At 38.0% G+C, this 25,543-nt stretch overlaps 1 protein-coding gene across 4 annotated transcripts in view; it reads left to right on the top strand.

The window, feature by feature from the left end:
• IMPG2 (interphotoreceptor matrix proteoglycan 2) overlaps nucleotides 1–25,543 on the top strand; it is a 90,845-nt gene that overhangs the window by 19,859 nt on the left and 45,443 nt on the right. For 3 of the 4 annotated variants that reach the window (XM_021070505.1, XM_021070502.1, XM_021070504.1), the window contains 5 exons: nucleotides 1,113–1,162; nucleotides 3,384–3,466; nucleotides 9,241–9,402; nucleotides 22,185–22,243; nucleotides 24,481–24,501. In XM_021070505.1, coding sequence (XP_020926164.1) covers nucleotides 1,113–1,162; nucleotides 3,384–3,466; nucleotides 9,241–9,402; nucleotides 22,185–22,243; nucleotides 24,481–24,501 — 375 coding nt within the window. Of the gene's footprint in view, nucleotides 1–1,112; nucleotides 1,163–3,383; nucleotides 3,467–8,473; nucleotides 9,064–9,240; nucleotides 9,403–22,184; nucleotides 22,244–24,480; nucleotides 24,502–25,543 lie in introns of those variants that run through there. The other variant, XM_021070503.1, reaches the window with a different exon arrangement.

A 25,543-nucleotide genomic window follows, 5' to 3' on the forward strand; every position in this document is an offset into this window, starting at 1 on the left:
AAAGTAAAAAATTGATGCTTCAGGAGTTCCCGTCATGGCTCAGCGGAAACAAATTTGACTAGGAACCATAAGGCTTTGGGTTTGATCCCTGGCCTCGCTGAGTGGGTTAAGGATCCATCGTTGCCGAGAGCTGTGGTGTAGGTCACAGACATAGCTCAGATCTGGCTGTGGTGTAGGCTGGCAGCTGTAGCTCCGATTAGACCCCTAGCCTGGGAACCTCCATATGCTGAGGGTGCGGCCCTAAAAAGACAAAAACAAACAAACAAAAAACATTGATGCTTCAAAATGTGTACTATGTTCATCTGGTGGCTTTGAGTCTCCCCCAATCCCCAATCCATGATCCAGTTTAGAGCAGCAGAACAATCTAAAGGAGTGGTTCTAAAGTGAAGATGGGATGCACTGGACATTTGCAGGTCTGAGAAAGAGGCATTTCAACTGTGGTTAAATCACCTTTGAAAGCGTCCTTGTATAAAGTTGGTGTTTTCAATTACTATAATTTATCTTTAATTTTTTTTTTTTTTTTTTTTTGCTTTTTAGGACCACACCGTGGCTTATGGAGGTTCCCAGGCTAGGGGTTGAATCCAAGCTGCATCTGTGACCTATACTACAGCTCATGGTAAGGCCAGGGATTGAACATGCATTCTTATGAATATTAGTCAGATTCTTAAGCTGCTGAGCCACAACAGGAATTCTAAGTCTTTTTTTTTTGTGGTCTTTTTGGGGCCGTGCCTGAGGCATATGGAGGTTCCCAGGAGGCTAGGGGTTGAATAGGAACTGTAGCCACTGGCCTACACCACAGCCACAGCAATGCAGGATCCTAGCCACGTCTGCAACCTACACCAGAGCTCACCACAGTTCCAGGTCCTTAACCCACTGAGCAAGGCCAGGGATTGAACCTGCATCCTCATGGATCCTAGTCGGGTTCGTTAACTGCTGAGCCACAATGGGAACACCTCCAAGTCTATTTTCTAAAAACAAATTTTGCTACTCAGTACTTTGGTTTGAGAATCCTTGTTTGGAGATCTAGTGAATTCCTTTTTGGAAAATAAACCCCAAAATAAGCCCTCACATTTCTATAGTTTTATTAACTCTAAACATTTTTTTTTTCCTAGCCCTGAACTGTCATCTCCAGTTCCTGCTGGTGATACCTCAACATTGGCAGGTATGCTATTGTTCATTTATTCATTTTTCCTTTAAAATTACTTATTATTTAATTGTAAGCAAGTTCATTTTTTTTTTTTTTTTCTGTTTTTTGCCTTTTCTTGAGCCGCTCCTGCAGCATATGGAGTTTCCCAGGCTAGGGGTCTAATCCGAGCTGTAGCCACCGGCCTACGCCAGAGCCACAGCAACGCAGTATCCAAGCCACATCTGCAACCTACACCACAGCTCACAGCAATGCTGGATCCTTAACCTACTGAGCAAGGCCAGGGATCGAACCCACAACTTCATGGTTCCTAGTTGGATTCGTTAACCACTGAGCCACAACGGGAACTCCCGAAGCAAGTGCCATTTTTTTTTTTTTGGTCTTCTTTTTTGCTATTTCTTGGGCTGCTCCCGCGGCATATGGAGGTTCCCAGGCTAGGGGTTGAATCGGAGCTGTAGCCACCGGCCTACGCCAGAGCCACAGCAACGCAGGATCCGAGCCGCGTCTGCAACCTACACCACAGCTCACGGCAACGCTGGATCGTTAACCCACTGAGCAAGGGCAGGGACCGAACCCGCAACCTCATGGTTCCTAGTCGGATTCGTTAACCACTGCGCCACAACGGGAACTCCGCAAGTGCCATTTTTAAGTTCACATTTAAAAAATACTGTGTGTTGGAGTTCCCGTCATGGCTCAGTGGTTAACGAATCCGACTAGGAACCATGAGGTTGTGGGTTCGATCCCTGGCCTTGCTCAATGGGTTAAGGATCCAGCGTTGCTGTGAGCTGTGCTGTGGGTCACAGAAGCAGCCCAGATGCTTCACTGCTGTGGCTCTGGCATAGGCAGGCGACTATAGCTCTGATTAGACCCCTAGCCTGGGAACCTCCATATGCCATGGGTGCAGCCATAGAAAAGGCAAAAAGACAAAAAAAAAAAAAAAAGTCTCAAGAAAAAGTAATTATTTTTTCTCTTATTTTATGACATGGTGTGTGTACTTAAGAATTTTAGTTATTAAGTATGATATAAAATCTGAAAACTGCTTAAAACGAATGTACAACCTAAAGAATTGTTACAAGGCAAATACCCTTTAACCACTGCTTGTGTCAAAAGGTAGACGCTTTCTAGTTTCCCCATTTGTCATTTGTAGTTTCCCAGAGTCAGGATTTTTCTGATTGCATTATGTGGCATACTTTAACATGTTTCCTTGACCTCTGATTTCCTATACATTGGTAGTTGCTTTCTTTCTTTTCTTTTCTTTTTTTTTTTTTCTTTTTTTCCTTTTTAGGGCCGCACCCCAGCATATGGAAGTTCCCAGGCTAGGGGTTGAATCAGAGCTGTACCTACTGGTCTAGGCCACAGCCACAGCAACGCCAGATCTGAGCCACGCCTTCGACCTATACCACAGCTCACGGCAACTCCGGATCCTTAACCCACTAAGCAAGGCCAGAGATCGAACCTGCTTCTTTATGGAAACTAGTCAGATTCATTTCTACTGAGCCATGATGGGAACTCCTAGTTTCTTTATTTTTATTTTTTATTTTTTATTTTTTTTTTGTCTTTTTGCCATTTCTTGAGCCGCTCCCGCGGCATATGGAAGTTCCCAGGCTAGGAGTCCAATCGGAGCTGAAGCTGCTGGCCTACACCAGAGCCACAGCAACGCAGTATCCGAGCCACGTCTGCAACCTACACCACAGCTCACGGCAACTCCGGATCGTTAACCCACTGAGCAAGGGCAGGGATTGAACCCGCAACCCCATGGTTCCTAGTCGGATTGTCAACCACTGCGCCACGACTGGAACTCCTATTTTTAATTTTTATTTTAAAACCTCTTCTTTATTGGAAATTACAAACATATACAGAAATAGCACAATGAGACCCTCAGCTTCGACAATTGTAATTTATGACTGATTCCAACCTTTACCTACTTCCCCTCTCTGAGAGTGTTTTACTAGATAGCTCCTTAAGGATAGGAATTTTGTATTCCTGGAGGCTTGCTGTAGAGCCTGACATACAGTAGGTATTAGTAAATACTTGTTGAATGATCGAATGAGTCATATTTATATCTTGTGCTGGGGAGACTCTAGATAAATGTGTCTTGAGGTTAGAATGCACAGAATTTCTAGACTGAAAAACACATTTGACTTATAGGAATGGCTTTGAAATCAGTTTCTTGTTTCCTGATAGGAAATCTGATTTAATCAGGGAGTGAATTCATATACATTTTTGTTTTTCTACATAGGTGCTGGGCTCAGTGTTCCAAATCCAGTGGTGACCTCCTTTGATGCTATCTCAGAGAGCAGCTTGGAGAGGCCAGAAGAGAGTGTGAGTGATGTTCTGTTTTGTTGTTTCTTTTTTACTGTGGAGAACAGGGATTAAGAGAGATTAATAGTCCATTGCCAGAGTACGTAAAATTTCAGGTGGTTTCCTTAATGGAAATGTTGTAAATTTCTAAAACCAGCACCTTAAAAAGAATCTGCGAGTCCTTGGAGAGCCAAGTAAATCTGCTTTTGGCGAGGGCTGGCTTTGAATTGTAAATGAAATAACTTGAGCCTAGGGAACCATCATCAGGATAAGCCTACTGTCTTTTGTGGGCTGTGTACATAATTTACTGTGAGGGTTTTTGCCTCTGTTCTTCTATTCCTTAGTAAATCAGCACTTAGTCATCTACAGAGGAAAAGGATATAGATTTTATGTATTAAAAAATAAAGGAATACCATGCTTTTAAAATACATCATTATTAGTAGTAATCTGTCCACTAAACAACATTAAGTTGGCTCTCTAGCGCATTCAAATTTAAAAAGTAAGTATATGCTTCCAGGAAGATAGAAACATTTTATTAAATATGCATAAATCCTAAGTTATTTAGTACAGGTTATACTCTGAACATATTCACTAGAGTGGTACAGTTTTGTTACCTTGCACTTTCTCTTACCAACTTGGATATTTTAACTTTTGTGAAGTCAGGTTAAGTCACCTCCCTCAGCCCCACTGCTTTCCCTGTCCCTGAACAAGGCCAGTGATAGTTTGGGATCCTTGAGTAGATGCCTGAATCGATGCTTTTACCCTTCGTACAACTATGTCCAAATTAGGTGGTACTAGAAAATATTGGCATTTGATAAAAATTTGAATAAAAAGTCATACTGTAGTTCTGAACTTGAGGCAGAATAGTTATGATTTAGGTCTGGAAACATTTACAGAATGAGATAGAATTCACTGTAATAGAAATGAAGACATTGTGTGTAATCAGTTGGAACATTCCAAAGCAGAGAGGGTGATTTGAAACTAACTTGTAGAGCTAGTAGGAAAGCATAACAGTATAAAGATGTGTAACAGGAGTTAAATTGCCTGTACCTCTAGTGCGAAGTGAAGCCTAGCATACAGTTTTACAGTTCAGCTTTTTTCCCAATACATTTTCCAAATACTGTTTTATATACTTTCCAAATACCGATTATATATTTTATTTGTTTTGTTAATATTTGCCCTATATGTTAATATGTGTATTTAATCTGGCAAAAATTTAAGTTTTTCAGAATCTTTATCCTTATCTTGAGTAAAGCAGGAACATTAGAACATTAGAATAATTTAAATAATCATTCTGCTTTTTTATGTGCTGTTTTTCAGTATTTTTGTTATTTCTCTCTTTTAGTTCTCTCTCTTTTTAATCCCACAAATTAGACTGTATTGTTTGTTTTATACTATTAAAGTTTGTTTTATATCTACCCAGATGTTTATCTTTTTATTTTCGTAAAATTCTTTTTTGCATTTTAGAGCTCTCCTGGAATAATTTTCTATCCGAAATATATGCTTCTGGTATTACTATAAATAAATATACATGCACTCCTATGCCCATTTTTGTGAAATTGCAGAATTCCAAATACTATATAAAATGTACTACTATAAATATGCTACAGCATAGTATACTATAATACCACAGGCATATCTCAGAGATATTGTGGCTTTAGTTCCAGATCACCATAATAAAGTGCAATAAGGCAAGTCACATGAACTTTTTGGTTTCCTAGTGCATATAAAAGTTATGGTTACACAATAATGTAGTCTGTTGACTACACAGTACAATAGCATTATGTCTATAAAATGTACATACCTTAAATAAATAATAAAATTATTTTGTATTTTTACTTTTGATGTTACTTCTACAAGTCTAGAAGTAACATCAAAAGCCCAGTGATCACAGATCACTATAACAAATATAATAATAATGAAAAAGTGTGAAACATTGTGAGACTCATGAAACTGTGACACAGGGACATAAAGTGAGCAGATGTGCTTTTGGAAAAATGGCACTGATGGATTTGTTTATTTGCCATAAACCATCAATTTATAAAAAATGCAGTATATGCAAAGTGCAATAAAGCAAAGCACAATAAAACAAGGCATGCCTGTGGATATAGTATCCCAAATACTGTATCATATCCTACCCTAACTATAACTGTAATGTGGTAGCATACATTGTGGTATTTAGGATATTACAGTTTCACAAAAATGGGTATAGAATTCCCAGCTGTTATCTCATATGAATATGTTTGACCTCCTCATTTTATCCCTTCTGTCTGTTAACTCTTTAATAACTTTCATTTATTTGTCTCTGTGTTGTATTAAAAAAATATCTTACAGTTCACTTATTCTTTCTTTAATTTAGTCTAATTTATTGTTCAAACTGTCTGTTGAGTTTTTAGAATTCTTACTTTATGTGGGAGTTTTTGATCTGACTTTCCAACATGTGCAGACCTGTCACTTTGTATCCTATCCTTTTGTGGTATTTAAAACTAAAGCCTAGATCAACAGATACACTATATACATGCAGAACACTGAATCACCTCTCCAGGTTTTTCTGACCTATCTCTTTTGACCCCTTGGGGTTTTCTTTATTTTCTTACAAACCAGCTATGCATTAAAAACATTAAAATGTTTATTTAGCATTTTAGGGATTCTGTAGCAGTAAGATTACTAAGGATATTTTTCCTATACTAATACTAGAAATGGAAGTTTCTGTTCATATTTAGTGAGAGTAAATTTAATATGGAAAAATGCAATGCCTTGTACAGAATTACTGAAGACTAAGGATTTTCGTTTGTTTCAATATGAATCAGCACTATGATGCAATTACTGGAGGGAGGAATAGTAAAAGAAAGTGTAATTTCAGGTTGAATTAATAGAAATTAGAATCTACTAGAAGGGAAGTGATAATCCTAGCATATTTTAATTGATCAGACCTCACTTGTGTGTACCACAATTCTACAGGAGACATGAAAAGCCTTAGAAGTGTCTTGAGGAGAGGAACTAGTGAAAAGTTATGAAAAAATGATAGCTGCCTTACCTATTTGAAGAGCTCTCTGGGGACTACAGCTTTTATATGTATTCCAGATTATAGAATTGGGATCAGTGGGAATTTATAGGGAAATATATTGGGGTTTAATATTAAGAAGAGCTTTACAACCCTTGAGAGCTTTTTTGGAGATGCAGGTCTTTCTAAGACTTTCTCATCAGAGCCATTTAAACTGAGGATGTACAGATATTTGTTGGGGATACTGTAGAGAGAATTCAAGCATCAGAAGGGATGGTGGAATCCTTGAGGTTCTTACCTTAGTGAAATTTTGAAAGTCTTTGGTTATATGATCCATCAGGGCAGAAAAATGGTAGTGAAAAAAGTTAAAAATCTTCCTGATTCTGCCAATGGCTTGCTATGAGCCCTTAGGCTAGCTACTTTTCCATCTCAGTCTTTGTTTTTCTTATGTATTGAAGTGAAGGGACTTGAATTAGATAGGCACAAGTATCTTGCATGCAAAAATTATTGCTCTTGGGTTCTAGTAGTATTATTCTATTTCCTTCATTCATTTTACATTTATTAATTGGAATTCTTCTGTGAGAAACTACTGTCACTTCTCTCTCATTTATTTATTAAATTATTTATTTGTATCAGTACAGATTCATGGATATTTCTTTTATTATTTGGATTATAATTCATTATTTATTTTGTTGCTGAAATTATTCCAGCTTTGGCCAGTGGAAGATCTGGCTTTAGATGTTGTAGAGTGCAAAAAGTTTGTTAATGTGGTTTCAAATTTCACATGGCAATTGACCTTTAAAAAACTTCCACTTGTTGAGTTTGACATAGTATCTGAAAAGAATGTCCATGATTATCTGAAAAGGGTATTAATATATTCCTTCCTGGAGTTCCTGTTGTGGTTCAGTGGTTAACGAATCTGACTAGGAACCATGAGGTAGCGGATTCAATCCCTGGCCTTGCTCAGTGGATTAAGGATCCGGCGTTGCCAGTGAGCTGTGGTGTGGGTCGCAGATACGGCTCAGATCCCGTGTTGCTGTGGCCGCTGGCATAGGCTAGCGGCTACAGCTCTGATTAGACCCCTAGCCTGGGAACCTCCGTATGCCACGGGAGCGGCCCTAGAAAAAAGGCAAAAAAAAAAATGTATTCCTTCCTTACCAATACATGTCTGTGTGGCTGGATTTTCTTCATATACTTCAACTAAAACAAACAGATTGATGCAGAAACAGGTATTAGAGTTTATCCATCTTCTGTTAAAACAGACATTAAAGAATTTGTAAAAATATAGACTTTACTCTTCTCACTAATTTTTTTTATTTTGCAGAATATATGTTATTCATTTTTATATGTAATGTTTATTTTAAAATGAATTAATAGATTTAAAATGTCTCTTTAGCTTTTTTGTTTGGTATGTATCTATAGATATACTCAACAAAATCCAAACGTCTTTGGGTTCTTCAAAGAATTTTAAAATTCTAAAGGGGTAATGACACCAAAAAGCTTTGAGAACTACTCATCTAGGCACTTTTTAGATGATAATTTCAACTTTTTTTCTTCTTTAAAATGTTTTTCCTTTTGTTTTATTTATTTATTAAAAAATTTTAAAAAATTAAACTTTGAAGTATATTTGCTTTATAGTATTGTGTTAATTTCAAGTGTACAGCATTTTTGCAGATTATATTCCATTATAGATTTTATAAGCTAATGGGTATAATTCCCTGTAATTATTGCTTGTAAGGATTACTTGTTGTTGCATATCCATTTTTCTATATAGCAGTTTGTATTTGTTAATCTGATATTCCTAATTTGTCCCTTCGCTCTTTACTTTACCCTTTGGTAACCACAAGTTTGTTTTCTATATCTGCGGGTCTATGTCTGTTTTGTATATACATTCATTTTTATTATTTTTTAGTTTCCACATTTTATTATTTTTTAGTTTCCACTATATGATAAGTGATATCATATAGCATTTGTCTTTCTCTTTCTGACTTATTTTAATAAGCATTCTCTGGGTCCATCTATGTTGTTGCAAATGGTAGTATTTTATTCTTTTTTATGGCTGAGTAATATTCTTTTGTGTGTATGTATGTGTGTATGTGTGTGTATCCCCACATCTTCTTAATCCCATCATCTGTTGATGTGTACTTGGGTTGCTTCCGCATCTTGGCTATTCTAAGTAGTAATGCTCTGAACATTGAGGTGCATATCTTTTTGGATTAGTGTTTTCATTTTTTTCTGGATATTTATGCAGGAGTGGGATATCTGGGTCATATGGCAGTTCTATTTTTGGTTTTTTTGTTTTAAAGGAACCTCCTTAGTGTTTTTCTTAGCAGCTTCACTCATTTACATTCCCACCAGTGAATGAAGGTTCCTTTTTCTCTGCATCCTCTCTAGCATTTGTTATTTATAGACTTTTTAATGATGACCATTCTGACAGGTGTGAGGTGATACCACATTGTGGTTTTCATTTGCATTTCTCTAATAACTAGTGATGGATAATTTCAACTCTTTTTCCACTCATAGATGATCAACTTTGGTGGTGGTTATCCGTGGAAAATTTTCTTTATTCCCCTGTACCATTCGTTGTGTATTCAAAGGAATGTGCAAGTACATGGTAATTTTACATATGTCTCAAGGTCTGTCAGTTAATTCCAAAGTCAAATATTGTATGAATAGTTATTAACAGAAGTTGCCTTTGGCAAAGTGTCTGGCATATAATAGATGATTAATAAATATTTGTTGATTGAATGAGTAAACATTGACATTCATTTTGCTTTCTCTAAAAATCCAGATAAGCAATGAAATTGAGAATGTGATGGAAGAATCCACAAAACCAGCCGCTGAACAGGTTGCAGAATTCAGTATCCACCTTTTGGGAGAGCAATACAATGAAGAACTACAGGATTCCTCCAGCTTCTACCACCAGCGCCTTGTAGAGGAGTTTATTTCAGAGGTAGGTGACTTTTTTTTGGTCTATTTTTCTTCTTCTTCTTCTTCTTTTTTTTTTTTTTTATATACAAGGTAGTTTGCTGAGTTTGTAGATTTCCCATATTCAAAACACTGGTTAAAAGTAGGTTTAGGATTCAAGCTCTCCATCTACTTGGTTCAGGGAGTGGTAACGTGGTCATTTCATTAGAAACCTCTGTGAAAAGGTCACAGAAAGACAGATGAATCATTTTTTGAAACAAAATTTTATACACGTCTGCCATTTGCTAACAAATGCCATTTTCAAGTTTTGCTTCATAGCCAAGAAAGAATGTGTTTGATGGCATGGTTTTAACTTGACAATGTTTGGAGAAATGAGCATCTTTGAGAAACTGTATACAGTGTGTTGCTTTTCTTGAGGGAATATTAATTTCATTTTATAATTTGTTATTTTTTTTAAATTGAAAAATTTTGAACAGTTAAGCATAGATAATATGAGGTACCAAGTCTAGAAGGCAAAAGGACATTCAGTGAAAATGTTGGAAGTATTTTTATTTTATTATTTTATTTTACTTTACTTTACTATTTTATTTTATTTTCCCCTTCCTTCCTTCCTTTCACTGCAACTATGGCATATGGAAGTTCCCAGATTAGGGGTCGAAAGGCAGCTGCTGACCTATGTATGCCACAGCCACAACAATGCCAGATCCAAGACATGTCTGTGACCTGCACCACAGCTCATTACAACGCCAGATCCTTAACCCACTGAGCAAGGCCAAGGATCAAACCCACGTCCTCATGGATACTAGTCGGGTTTGTTACTGCTGAGCCACAATGGGAATTCCTGGAAATATTTTTTAAAAAGAGATTTCTTTAAAAAATTGTGCATTAGACAACCCCACAACTTTACATTCTGGAAGAATTGTATTTAGGACTTGAACTCAAGATTCTTCTAGTTGAAATGACCCATTCTTGGTCACCTTCTTGTGTGCCTTTGCTCTTATACAGATAGTAAGGCACTGTGTGCCCGTCTCCCCCCTCTGTCTAATGACAGGGCACATTATTCCTTCCTGTTTATTTCTTTTCCATTCCTCTTGATGGGGTTCTCTTTGGCCAAGCTTTTCAGTTCCATTACCTTGGACTAATTTCTTTCTCTAGACACTGTGTTTAGATGAGGAATAAAAATGGGCATCTCTCAGCCAAACAGCATCATTTCAGCCATCAGACATGGGGAGTGAAGGCCAGACAATTAATTTTCCTAGTTGTGTGGCCAAGCTGTGAGGCAGTATGGCATGTAGATGAAATGTCAGCCAGGCCAGTGGCCACCTGGCATGAGATAGTGTCTTGGATAAGATGTTTGGTTTTCTCTGCCCTTGGATTTAGGAACCTTTAATAAGCCTCAGTGTTTGGGTAAACAATTGCACTGAATGACTGCATATTTAGGGAAAGTCTAATAAACACTTTGCAAAACATTTCCAGCAGGGACTTTATGAGGTAGGTAGCTATTGGCTTGAGGTGATTTGAGGGTGATGAAAGATCTAGACCTACCATGAAACAGTTCCTTCTCTGACCTGTTTCTGCATCTCCATCCTTTTACTTGGGATAAAGTGTCCTGAAATAGCCATTTCTCTATGTGGAGCTGCAGAATCAGGGTCCTGTCTCTGAAAGGTCCTGTCTCCATCTTCCACTGCAAACTAAAGAAGGCCCTCTCAGGTTCTCTCCCTTCAGTCACAAGGATTGTTCCTTCAATATTATTTTTTAGGTAATGGTGGAAGATACACAGGGGAAAGAGAAAGCCTGCTTGGAGAGGGTTGAGGTTCATGAGCTGTTTTTTATTTTTTATGGAAACACTAAGAATGACATGTGAAAGAGGAAAGTCATTGTGTAGGCTTGGTTGTGCAGATACTTGAAGACAGCCACAGTATCACCACAGGGTCCTTGCGTAGTACTTTATATTCTGAAGGCTGCTGTATGTCAGCTTGCTAACAGCATCCATGTGGATAAACATCTCCATTTTATAGCTGAAACCCAGGCACCTTGTTCATGGTCATTTCAGCTTCTGGGAGTGGAAGGGAAAATCAGATTTCCTCTTTCCTTTGAAAGCATTCCCTCTTTCATATCATACAGAGTCCCCTTCACTCTAATTCAGCTGAGATGTGGTAGGCCTCATCACATAGTAAGGCACTGCATGCCTGTCTCAGTCCTTGTCCCAATTTTAAACCATATTTATCCTGAATCAGGGGAAGGAGGACAAAGCATGTAATTCAGTGGGATAAGTATGGGTTTCAGTGTTAGAAAGTTTGGGTATTGAATAAACTCTGATTCAATCACTCACCAAAGGTCACTCACCAAATGCATGATCCTGGGCAAATTAGTTGACATCTGAGTCTCAATTTTCTCAACCATCTAATGGGGAGAATATGTATCACTTGGGATTGTTGCAAGGGTTAGAAGTAATATTTTATTTTATTATTTTTTTTTTAATTTTTTTTTTTGTCTTTTTGCTATTTCTTTGGGCCGCTCCCTCGGCATATGGAGGTTCCCAGGCTAGGGGTCCAATCGGAGCTGTAGCTACTGGCCTACGCCAGAGCCACAGCAACACGGGATCCGAGCCGCGTCTGCAACCTACACCACAGCTCACGGCAACGCCGGATCACCAACCCACTGAGCAAGGCCAGGGACCGAACCCGCAACCTCATGGTTCCTAGTCGGATTCGTTAACCACTGCGCCACGACGGGAACTCCAGAAGTAATATTTTAAAGCACCAGCCATGTAGCAGTCACCTGATAAATCGCACCTGTTATTAATCTTGATGTTAATAGAATGAAGTAGCTTCTTTCAACTGGACATCAGTGCATAAGCTAAATGGGTGTGATGAATTTGAATACATATATGTGTTTAGAATCAAGAGATGGCAAAGACCCAAATGAGATGGATTTAGTATTGATAATAACATGCACATCATTGTACATCATTTTGCAGTTGATGGAGGACTTTCAGCTACATTCAGTTTAATCTTACCCAGACTGGTGTCGTCTGTGGGCAGGGCAGCACTAGTTGTATAAAAGAAGACCTGTGCCTGGCCACTCTGCCAGTAAAAACAGTGGGGGCTAACCTTCAGTCTTCAAATTCCTAGTCTTGTGGTTTCTGTCCTCACCCCCATCCTCCAAAAATTATAACGCTTCTCTTTTTTCTCTCAGAGGATAAAACAAGGTGAACTATTATAGCCAAAAAAAATTTAACAGGTTTGGATTCTTTTTCTGTAAGGCATGAAGATCTTCTGTGAACGAAGATTTTTTAAAAAACCCTATTTTCCTGATTTTGGGAGGACTTTAAAAGCAGATGCCCAGTGTTTTCCCCTAAGTCCACTTACGACCTACTCTTCCTGTTCTAGTGTTGGCCCCATAGTGATTTATCTGGTAAGATTGTCATCTTTTGAAATGTTGTGGATTAAATGTTTAATTATGTTAAATATGTGTGTGTGCATAACCTGATTTTTTTGGATATTTAGTCCAGTCTAGCATTTCCCCCACCACCCTAGTTACTAAGCTTATACTGATTTACCAAGCTTGATTTTATGTTATTTTATTTATTTTATTTTATTTTATTTTATTTTATTTTATTTTATTTTATTTTATTTTAATTTAATTTTATTTTATTTTATTTTATTTTTGTCTTTTTGCCATTTCTTGGGCCGCTCCCGCGGCACATGAAGGTTCCCAGGCTAGGGGTCCAATCGGAGCTGTAGCCGCCGGCCTACGCCAGAGCCACAGCAACGCCGGATCTGAGCCATGTCTGTGACCTACACCACAGCTAACAGCAACGCCGGATCCCCAACCCACTGAGCAAGGCCAGGGATCGAACCTGCAACCTCATGGTTCCTAGTCAGATTCGTTAACCACTGAGCCACGACGGGAACTCCTTTTATTTTTTCATTTTAAAAAGTTTTATTGAAGTATGGTTTATTTACAGTATTGTGATAATTTCTACTGTATAACAAAGTGATTCAGTTAAACATAAACACATATCCATTCTTTTTTAGATTCTTTCCCCATATAGCTTATCACAGAAGATTGAATAGAATTCCCTGTGCTATACAGCAGTTTCCAGTTGGCTAATCATTTTACATACCACAATGTGCATATGCCAATCCCAAACCCTCAGTCCATTCCTCCCCCCAACACCTATTCCCCCTTGATAACCATTAATTTGTTTTCAAAGTCTCTGAGTCTGTTTCTCCTGGGCAAATAAATTCGTTTGTATCCTTTTTGTAGTTTTCTGCATATAAAAGATATCATATGATGTTTGTCTTTCTTTGTTTGACTTACTTCACTTAGTATGATAATCTCAAAGTCCATTCATATGGTTGCAAATGGCATTATTTCATTTTTTATGGCTAAGTAATATTCCACTGTGTATATGTACCATATCTTTTTTTTTTTTTTTAATTCCTCTGTCAATCGACCTCTAGGTTGCTTCCTTGTCTTGGCTATTGTAAATAGTGCTGCAATGAACATTGAGGTGCATATATCTTTTCTAATTATGGTTTTCTCTAGGTAGATGCCCAGGAGTGGGATTGCTGGATCATATGGAAGTTCTACTTTTAGTTTTTTGAGGAACCTCAATACCTTTTTTCATAGTGGTTGTACCAATTTAAGTTCCCACCAACAGTGTGTTGGGGGGTTCCTTTTTCTCTTGCACCCTCTCCAGCATTTATTATTTGTAGATTTTTTGATGTTGGTAGTAGTTTTGATTTGCATTTCTCGGAGTCCCTGTCATGGTGCAGTGGTTAACAAATCTGACTAGGAACCATGAAGTTGCAGGTTCGGTCCCTGGCCTTGCTCAGTGGGTTAAGGATCCGGCGTTGCTGTGAGCTGTTATGTAGGTCGCAGATGTGGCTGGGATCCCGAGTTGCTGCGGCTCTGGCGTAGGCCGGCAGCTACAGCTCCAATTCGACCCCAAGCCTGGGAACCTCCATATGCTGCGGGAGCGGCTCTAGAAAAGGCAAAAAAAGATAAAAAAGAAAAAAGAAGAAGAAATGATTTGCATTTCTCTAATAATTAGCAATGTTGAACATCTTTTCATGTGTTTTTTGGCCATCTGTATGTCTTCTTTGGAGAAATGTCTGTTTAGATCTTCTACCCATTTTTTTCATTGGGTTGGTTTTTTTTTAATGCATATTTAGAGATGCATGAGTTGTTTGTATATTTTGGAGATTAATCCCTTGTCTATCGCTTCATTCACAAATATTTTCTCCCATTCTGTGGGTTGTTTTTTCATTTTGTTTATGGTTTCCTTTGCTATGCAAAAACTTTTAAGTTTAATTATGTCCCATTTGTTTATTTTTACTTTTATTTTCATTACTAAGGAGGTGAATCTGAAAAGATATTGCTGCAGTTTATGTCAGAGAGTGTTCTGCCCAAGTTTTCCTCTAAGAGTTTTCTAGTACTTGTTTCTACATTTAGGTCTTGAATCCATTTTAAGTTTGCATTTGTGTATTGTGTTAGAGAATGTTCTAATTTCATTCCTTAATGTGCAGCTGTCCAGTTATACCATTAATTGAAGAGGCTGTCTTTTTTCCATGATATATTCTTGCCTCCTTTGTTGTAGATGAGTTGACCACAGGTGCATGGGTTATTTCTGGGCTTTCTATCCTGTTCCATTGATCTATTTTCTGTTTTTGTGCCAGTATCCTACTGTCTTGATGACTGTAGCTTTGTAGTATATCCTGAAATCAGGGAGCCTGATTTATCCAGCTCCATTTTTCTTCCTCACGATTACTTTAGATCTTCGAGGTCTTTCGTGTTTTCATATACATTTAAAATTTTTTTGTTCTAGTTCTGTGAAAAATGCCATGATGTGATAGGGATTGTACTGAATCATTAGATTGCTTTGGATAGTATACTCATTTTGACAGTGTTGATTCTTCCTTTCTAAGAACATGATATATCTTTCCATCTGTTTGTGTCATCTTCAATCTCTTTCAACTGTGTCCTATATTTTTCGGAGTACATGTCTTTTGCCTCTTTAGGTAGTTTTATTCCTGGGTATTTCTTTTTGATGTGATGGTACATGGGATTGTTTCCTTAATTTCTCTTTCTGGATCTTTCATTGTTAGTGTATAGATATGCTAGAGATTTCTGTGTATTAATTTTGTATGCTGTAACTTTACTGAATTCCTTGATGAGCCCTAGCAGTTTTCTGATAGCCTCTTTAGGATATAGTATCATGTCATCTGCAAACAGTGACAGTTTTATTTCTTCTTTTCCAATTTGGATTCCTTTTCTTTCTCTTTGTCCTCTTTCTTCTTTCCTCCTTCCTCCCTCTCCCTTTCTTTCTTTCTTTTTTTAACTGAATGAATTTTATTACATTTACAGCTATACAGCTCTTCTTCCCCTTCCTCCCTCCCTGTCTTCCCTCCTTCCTTCCTCCCTCCTTCCCTTCCTTCTTTCTTCTTTTCTCTCTCTTTCTCTCTTCCTCCCTCTTTCCCTTTCTCTCTTTTTTTTCTTTCTTTCTTAGCCACACCTGTGACATATGGAAGTTCCCAAGCTAGGGGCCAAATTGGAGCTGCAGCTGAGGCCTATGCCGTAGCTACAGCCACAGCCACAGTGACACCAGATCCAAGCTGCATCTGTGACATATGCCACAGCTTGCAGCAACATTGAATCCTTAACCCATTGAATGAGGCCAGGGATCAAACCCTCATCCTCACAAACCCTCATCCTCAAAACATCAAGTCCTTAACTCACTGAGCCACAAGGGGAACTTGGATTTATTTTATTTCTTTTTCTTCTCTGATTGCCGTGGCTAGGACTTCCAAACTATGTTGAATAAAAATGGCAAGAGTGGGCATCCTTGTCTTGTTCCTAATCTTAGTGGAAATTCTTTCAGCTTTTCACTTTTGAGAATGATGTTATCTGTGGGTTTGTCATTATATGGCTTTTATTATGTTGAGGTAAATTTCCTTTATGCTCACTTTCTGGAGGGTTTTTATTGTAAATGGGTGTTGGATTTTGTCAAAAGCTTTTTCTGCATCTATTGAGAAGGTCATATGTTTTTTTTGTTTTTGTTTTTTTTTATGGTCATACCTGTGGCATATGGAAATTCCTGGGCTAGAGATTGAATCAGAGCTTCTACTTCCCCTACACCACAGCTATAGCAATTCAGGATCCAAGCCACATCCACAACCTACACCACACCTTGAGGCAACACCAGATCCTTAACCCACTGAGTGTAGTCAGGGATTGAACCTGCATCCTCATGGGTACCATGTCTGTTCTTAACCCACTGAGCCACAGTGAGAACGCACAAGATCTTTTTTTTTTTATTCTTTGATTTGTTAATGTGTTATATCACACTGATTGATATGCTGATATTGCGTTTCTCGGATAAATCCCACTTGATCATGGTGTATGATCCTTTTAATGTATTGTTGCATTCAGTTTGATAGTATTTTGTTGAAGATTTTTGTATCTATATTCATTAGTAATGTTGGCCTTTAATTTTCTTTTTTATTGTACTTTTGTCTGGTTTTGGTATCAGGTTAAGGGTGGCCTCATAGAATAAGTTGGATAGTGTTCCTTCCCCTGCAATTTTTTGGGAATATTTTCAGAAGGATAGGTGTTAACTTTCCTCTAAATGTTTGATAGAATTTGCCTGTGAAGGCGTCTGGTCCTGGAGTTTTGTTTTTTGTAAGTCACAGTTTTTTTTTTTTTTTTAACTCACAGTTTTAATTTTCAACTTGTGATTGGTCTGTTCATATTTTCTGTTTCTTCCTCGTTCTGTCTTGGAAGATTGTACCCTTCTAAGAATTCGTTCATTTCTTCTAAGTTGTCCATTTTATTGGCATATAAGACTGCTTGTAGTATTCTCTTATGATCCTTTATATTTCTTTGATATCCTTTGTAACTTATTTTTAATCTAACTTTATTGATTTGAACACTTCCCCCTCCTTTTCTTTGTCTTTTTTTAAGGCCACACCCACGGCACATGGAAGTTTCCAGGCTAGGGGTTGAATCAGAGCTGTAGCTGCCAGCCTACACCATATCCACAGCAATGTCAGATCCCAGCCATGTCTGTGACTTACACCACAGCTGACAGCAGTGCCAGATCCTTAACCCACTGAACAAGGCCAGGGGTTGAACCCGTGTCCTCATGGATACTAGTTGGGTTCATTACCACTGAGCCTTATGGGAACTCCACCCTTGCCCCTTTTTTTGGATGAGTCTGGCTGAGGGTTATTCAATTTTGTTGATCTCTTCAAAGTACCAGCTTTTAGTTTCATTGATCTTTTCTATTGTCTTTGTCTCTATTTCACTCATTTCTGTTCTAATCTTTATATTTCTTTCCTTCTACTAAATTTGGGCTTAATGTGTTTTTCTTTATGGAGTTGCTTTAGGTTTAAGATTAGGTTTTTATTTGAAATTTTTCTTGTTTTCCAACATAATATTATATTGCTATAAACTTCCCTCTCAGAACTGCTTTTGCTGCATCCCATAGGTTTTGGATTGTAATATCTTTGTTGTCATTTGTCTCTAAAGTATCTGTTGATTTCCTCTTTGATTTCTTCAGTGATTTATTGGTTGTTTAGTAGCAGGTTGTTAGTCTCCATGTGCTGTGTTTTTTGCAGTTTTTTTCTTGTAGTCTATTTCTAATCTTCATAGCATTGTGGTTGGAAAATATGCTTTATATTATTTCAGTTTTCTTAAATCACCAAGGCTTGACTTGTGGCCCAGAATATGATCTGTCCTGAGGAATATTACATGTGTGCTTGAGAAGAATGTGTATTCTGCTGCTTTCAGATGGAATGTTTTATAGATAGCAAATAAGTCCATCTGGTCTAATGTGTCATTTAAGGCCAGTGTTTCCTTATTGATTTTCTGTGTGACTATTCTGTCCATTGCAGTAATTGGGGTGTTAAAGTCCCCAATATTATTGTGTTATTTTCAATTTCTCCTTTTATGGCTTTAGCAGTAGGACCAAACCTATGGCATATGGAAGTTCCCAGACTAGGGGTCAAATGAGAGCTACAGCTGCCAGCCTGTGCCACAGCTATGGCAATGTGGGATCCAAGCTGTGTCTGCAACCTGCACCACAGCTGATGGCAATGCCAGATCCTTAACCCACTGAATGAGGCCAAGCATCAAACCCGCATCTTCATGGATACTAGTTGGGTTCATAACATGCTGAGCCACAATGGGAGCTCCTGGATTTATCATTTGATCATTATGTAATGTCATTCTTTGTTTCTTGTTACTATCTTAGTTAACTACTAAGTCTATGTTGTCTGATATAAGTGTTGCTTTTCCAGCTTTCTTTTGATTTCCCTTTGCATGGAACATCTTAGTCCATCCTCTCATTTTCAATCTGTATGTGTCCCTAGAACTGAAGTAGGTCTCTTGTAGACAGCATATGGGTCTTGTTTTTATATCCATTCAACCAATTCAAATGGTTGGAGCATTTAATTCATTTGCATTTAAAGTAATTATTGTTTTGGGTATTCTTATTGCCATTTTTCAAATTGTTTTGGATTTGTTTTTGTTGGTCTTTTTTCTTCCTTTCCTCTTTTTTCTTGTTTGATGACTATCTTTAATGTTGTGTTTGAATTGTTCTTCCTTCCATCCTTGCTTCCTTCCTTCCTTTCCTCCTTCATTCTGCCCTTCCTTCCTTCTGTCCTTCTTTCTTTTCTTTTTTTTTCTTTCTTTTTTTTTTTTTTTTGGCTGTACCCATGGCATATGGAAATTCCTGGGCCAGGGATCAAATCTGTACCACAGCTGCAACCCCTGTCACAGCTGTGGCAATGCCAGATCATTAACCCACTCCACCACAGCAGTAACTCTTTATTTTTCTTATTTGTGTGTTTATCTGTTGTAGATTTTTGGTTTGTGAGTACCATGAGGTTTTGATATAGGAGTCTATGTATATACAAGATTGTATTAAGTTGCTGGCCTCTTAATTTCAAATGCTTTTCCAAATCCTGCATTTGTGCTCTCCTCACGGTAAGATATCATGTTTTTGATATCATGTTTGTGTGTGGATGATTTCCTACCTTTACTATATGTTTATATTTACCAGTGAGCCTTCTCATTTGTAATTTTCTTCTTTCTAGTTGTGGCCTTTTCCATCTAGAGAAGTTCCTTTAGCATTTGTTGTAAACCTGGTTTGGTGGTGCTGTTCTCTTAGCTTTTCCTTATCTCTGTAAAATCTGAATAAAAACTTTGCTGGGTAGAGTATTCTTGGCTATAAGTCTCTCTTTCATCATTGTGCTATTCCCTTCTGGCCTAAAGAGATTCTGCTGAGAAATCAGCCAGTAAGCTTATGAGGATTACTTTGTATGTTATTTGTTGCTTTTCCCTAGCTGCTTCAGTATTTTCTCTTTGTTTTTAATTTTGCTCACCTTGATTAATATCTGTCTTGGGGTGTTCCTCCTTGGGTTTATTCTATGTGTAATTGTTATGCTTCCTGGACTTGAGCGAGTGATACCTTTCCCATGTTAGGGAAGTTTTCAGCTATTATCTCTTGAAATATCTTCTCCTGCTCTTTCTCTTTTCTTTTGACAGCCCTATAATGAGAATGTTGGTATGTTTAAAGTTGTCCCAGAGTTCTCTTAGACTGTCTTCATTTCTTTTCATTTTTTTGTCTTTATTCTCTTTTGCATCAGAGATTTCCACCAGTCTGTCTTCCAACTCACTCATTCATTTTTCTGCCTCCTATGTTCTGCTGTTGCTTCCTTTTAGTAAATTTGCTTGTTTGTTTTTTAGGGTTGTACCTGTGGCATATAAAAGTTCCCAGATTAGGGATTGAATTGGGGCTGCAGCTGCTGGCCTATTCCACAACCACAGCAACTCAGGAACTGAGTCAAATCTGTGACCTAAACCACAGCTCATGGCCTAACACCAGATCTTAACCCAATGAGTGAGGCCAGGGATCAAACCTGCATTCTCATGGATAGTAGTCATGTTTGTAACCCACTGAGCCACAACAAGAACTCCCCTTCCAGTGAATCAGTGATTTTTAAATTTTGGTTGATGTGTTGTTCATCTCTGCTTTTTTGTTCTTTAAATCCTCTATTTTTTTTTTTTTTTGTTAAATACTTCTTGTAAATTATCACTCTTTGCTTCCAGTTTTTTTTCTGAGATCTCGGATCATCCTTTTACTGTCATTACTGTGAAGCCTTTTTCATGTAGGTGGTTATCTCCACTTTGCCTAACTTTTTCTGGGGTTGTGACTTTTCCTTTGTCTGGAGCATATTTCTCTGCTATTTCATTTTGTCTAGCTTTCTGTGTTTCTTCAGGCTGCAGAGTTGAGCCTCTTTTGCTTCTGATGTTTGCCCTCTTGTGGGTGACATTGATACAGGGGCTTATAGCAGGCTTCATGATAGGAGGGACTGGTGCCTGCTCAGTAGTGTGTGGAACTGAGTCTTGTTCTTAGAGTAGGCAGGGCTGTGTCTCTGAGTGTGATTGGAGGTAGCTCTCTGCCTGGGAGGACTTTAGGCAGCCTGTATGCTGTTGGGTAGGGCTGTGTTCCCACCCTGTTGGTTGTTTGGTGTACAGGTTGTTGTTGGGTAGGGGCCAGATTTTTCCAAAATGGCAGCCTCCAGGGGAGTTCACACTGGGTGAACATTCCCTGGGACCTGTGCCTCCAGTGTTCTGCTCCCATGGTAAGCCTCAGCCAACCCCTGCTTTCCTAGAAGACTCTCCAAGACCTGCAGGTAGGTCTGGCCCAGATTCTTATGGAGTCACCGCTTTGCCCTTCATTCCATTGCACAAAAAACCTTGTGTCTACCTTCCAAGAGTGGAGTTTTGGTGCCCCCCCCAACCCAATCCTTTGGAGCGCCTGCATTCAAGCCCCACTGGTCTTCAACGTGAATTGCTCCAGGAGCTCCTCCTCCCAGTGTCAGACCCCCAGTTTGAGGAACATTATGTGGGGTTTGGAACGCTCACTCCTGTGGGGGACCCTCAGTCATATAGTTATTTTCCAGTTTGTGGGTTGTTCATTTGGTGGGTATAGGATTGTTTATATTGTGAAAGGGCTCCTCCTACTATCTCATTGTGGTTTCTTCATCTTTAGGATATCTTTTTTTGATAGCTTACAGTCTATTTTGTTGATGGTTGTTCAGCAGTTAGTGGTGATTTTGGTGTTTTTGTGAGAGGAGGTAAGTTTGAGTCCCTCTACTCTAGATGTGGCTTGATTTTAAAGGCTTAGTAATAAAACTGGTTCCAGCAGTTGTGATACTCAAAAATTGATTTCTTGACAAGTTAAATTACCCGTCACTGCTTCATAATCTCCTTCATGACAGCTGACCTAAGTCCAGGTCCGCATATTTCTTATGTTAACTGTGTTCGCAGTCCCTTGTGTTGCAGATGCCACTGGACATTTTATACTTGTAGGAAATGAACACCAGATTATATGTCTTTATGTGTTGTAGCAGATTTTTAATCCATACAATTACTTTTTAAAATGTTATTACAGTTTATTTTAAAGCTGTTTCTTTTTTTAAAAAAACATATTTCATCACATAAGGGAAAAAACAGTGCTTTACCAATAAAAGTATGCTTTTTTATAATTTGGAAAAAATTAATATTAAAGCACATCAAAAACTTAAAAAAGAAAATGAAAAATGAAAATGTGGCAGTATTGTAGTTTCTAACATTGTAACTGTTATAATTTTCTCAACTTTCTCATCCGTGTATATCCAAGTATGTGTACAAGCTTCTAATAGTTGTTATATTCTACTCTCACAAGCATTTTTTCTTTGTACTTTTTTCATATTTCTCTAGAGTTATGCATGTTATTTTTCTTTTTAACAGGTTGAAAATGCGTTTACTGGGTTACCGGGTTACAAGGACATTCGTGTACTTGACTTTAGGTAAATGGACTTTAAAAATACACCTGTTTTGTAGCACTCCTTATTTCGAATGGATTATCCTTTTGTGTTCATTATATAATCCTCAAACGACAATGATTCAGAAGGATGTGAATGGTGTCATTCAATGCTCTTTTGTTAAATTCATATTCCTAATGCTAGTTTTTCAGGTGAGGAAACCGAGCGAGGAAGAGACAGTATAATATATTCAAGAGACATACCAGATCTGTAGTGGGGCCAGGGTAACACCTTAGTAATTCATATCCCCAACCTTGCCACTGACAAGTTACACTGCTTTTATTTGGCACTGAGGGGAGCTGCAGTCAGATTAGATGTAACCTTATCGTGCTCCTCAAACTTGGCAGTGTTCTGCTGAGGTGAATTTGACGTCTCCATGTGAGGCCTCCAGAGGGGATGTATTCATCAATACAGCAGTTCTGGGTAAATCAGACATCTCTTTTAAAGCATTTCTTCCCTTCCTAAGGCCCACAGAATGATACTTGTGAACATTTTTTGAGTGAATACTTTTATTTTTCTTTTTTAGCCACCCTGCACCATGTGGAATTTCCAGGCCAGGGATTAGATCTGAGCCACAGTTGTGACCTAAGATGTAGCTGCGGCAAAGCCAGATTCTTAACCCACTGTGCAGAGTTGGGGATCGAACCTGAGTCCTAGTGCTCCCAAGACACCACTGATCCTGTTTTGCTACATCAGGAACTCCATATTGAGTGAATACTTTGTAGTGGCCACTTCACCTTCCTGAGTTCACATAATCTTCAACCCTTTTGGCAAAAATATTATTATTAATACTTATTTTACAGAGGAGAAAGCAGGTTTAAAAGGAAGAAGTATAAGCGCAAGGTCAGAGAGTCTTGAAATTAGAGCATAAGTGGGATTTTAAAACAAAATGGCTGACTTCTTGACCTCCATGCTAGACTTGGTACTCTGAGGGTTTGGAGCATATGGGGGTGGCTGTGGCTCAGCTATTGGATGCAGGAAAGCATGAGCATAATTAACGGTGTTAACATCTTAACTTTGGCATAGTCTTGTCCCAACTTCTGGTTTACCAGAAATAACAGGAAGCACTTATGCAGCATTTACAGTGTGCCAGGCTTTATATCTATATTAACTCATTTAATCCCAATAGCCATCTTTTTGATAAAGAAACCAGAATACAGGGAATGTAAATACTTTATCTAAGGACACTCAGCTAGTTATTGGTGCAGGGGAGAGGGAAGGCATGGTAAATTGACCCTCCGCTACTCACACACCATGACCCGTCTCCCCAGGTTCAACCTTAGCTCTTTTCACAGAATACTGCCTCCAGATGTGACCAAAGCTCTTGTGAGAACCTGAGAAGGTGAGGCCTTTGAAACCCTCCATCATTTGGCTGCACATGAAAGGCAACATGGCCTTTGGAATCACCTTTTCTAGGTTCAAAGCCTGCCTTGGACACTTCTGCCTGGATGGTTTTGGGTAAATTAACAAGCCTTAATTTCTCATTTGTTTTAAAAAACATAATTTATACAATTTATTTTTTTAATCCTGCTTTACTAAAAAATACTTTTTAAAATACTTTGGGTAAATTATTTCATTTTTTTGTTCCTTAGTTTCTTGACCTATTATGTGGGGATACTACAGGTCCCTGATAAATTTTCCTGTGGATTAAATGAATTAATTTTTGTAAAATGCTCAGCGCAGTTCCTGGCACATGGGAAAATCTGTTAATTGTCTATTACAGAAAATAAATAAATAAATAACTATTAGAGAATACTATGCAGTATTCTTTAGGCTAGTCAGTCCTGACCTTTCTCAACCCCTAGAACCTTACTGTATGATATCTGATTTTCTTGTCATTGATTTTATTATCACCTAACACACTGTATCCCCTCCTCCCCCAAAAAAGTGTTTCAAATTTTGTTGATGCCAACAACTGGAGTCCTCTGCTGATCTGCTGAAAAAAGTTTATTTATAAAGAGATAACCACATATTAATTGTTTAAAAGTATTTTTAACAAGTTTAAAGATAGTAAAGACTATTGATTTTAAAACAGAATACTTTCTCCACCTTTGCTTTCATCCTTCATTGTACAGGAATTTGTCATTAACTGGTGCTATACAAGCATTTGCATTTAAGGACACATTTCAGAGTAAATACATTAAGAACTTGTACTTCGATGAATTACATGACAATTATAACTGTCTTAAACTCTGCTTAACACTTTCAATTTTTATTTTCAGGTCCCCTAAGGAAAATGGCAGGTAGAGTACTTTTTGGTACTTTTTTTTTCCCCATCGCCTGTATGTATTTTATTTATTTTATTTTTTTGGTAATGATTTTTATTTTTCCCATTATAGCTGATTTAGAGTGTTCTGTCAATTTTCTACTGCATATCAAGGTGACCCAGTCACACATACATGTATACATTCTTTTTTCTCACATTATCATGCTCCATCACAAGTGACCAGACATAGTTCCCAGTGCTATACAGCAGGAATTCCATTGCTTATCCATTCCAAAGGCAATAGTTTACACCTATTAACCCCAAATTCCTAGTCTATCCCAGTTCCCCCGCCTCCCTGGCAACTACAAGTCTATTCTCCATATCCATGAGTTTCTTTTCTGTGGAAAGGTTCAGTTGTGCCCTATATTAGATTCCAGATATAAGTGATATCATGGTATTTGTCTTTCTCTTTCTGACTTATTTCACTTAGTATGAGAGTCTCTAGTTCCATCCATGTTGCTGAAAATGGCATTATTTTGTTCTTTTTTTATGGCTGAGTAGTATTACATTGTGTATATGTACCATATCTTCTTAATCCAATCATCTGTTGATGGACATTTAGGTTGTTTCCATGTCTTGGCTATTGAGAATAGTGCTGCAATGAACATTCAGGTGCATGTGTCTTTTTCAAGGAAAGTTTTGTCCGGATATATGCCCAAGAATGGGCTTGCTAGGTCATATGGTAATTATATGTATAGATTTCTAGGTTACCTCCATACTGTTCTCCATAGTGGTTGTACCAGCTTATATTCCCACCAACAGCATAGGATGGTTCCCTTTTCTCCACACCCCCTCAAGCATTTGTTATTTGTTGTCTTCTTAATGATGGCCATTCTGACTGGTGTGAGGTGGTACCTCATGGTAGTTTGGATTTGCATTTCTCTAATAATCAGGGACATTGAGCATTTTTTCATGTGCTTGTTGGCCATATGTATATCTTCTTTGGAGAAATGTCTGTTCAGGTCTTTTGCCCATTTTTCCATTGGGTTGTTGGCTTTTTTGCTGTTGAATTGTAAAAG

The sequence above is a fragment of the Sus scrofa genome, chromosome 13 (genome assembly GCF_000003025.6).
Source record: "Sus scrofa isolate TJ Tabasco breed Duroc chromosome 13, Sscrofa11.1, whole genome shotgun sequence".
NCBI classification, from domain to species: domain Eukaryota; kingdom Metazoa; phylum Chordata; class Mammalia; order Artiodactyla; family Suidae; genus Sus; species Sus scrofa.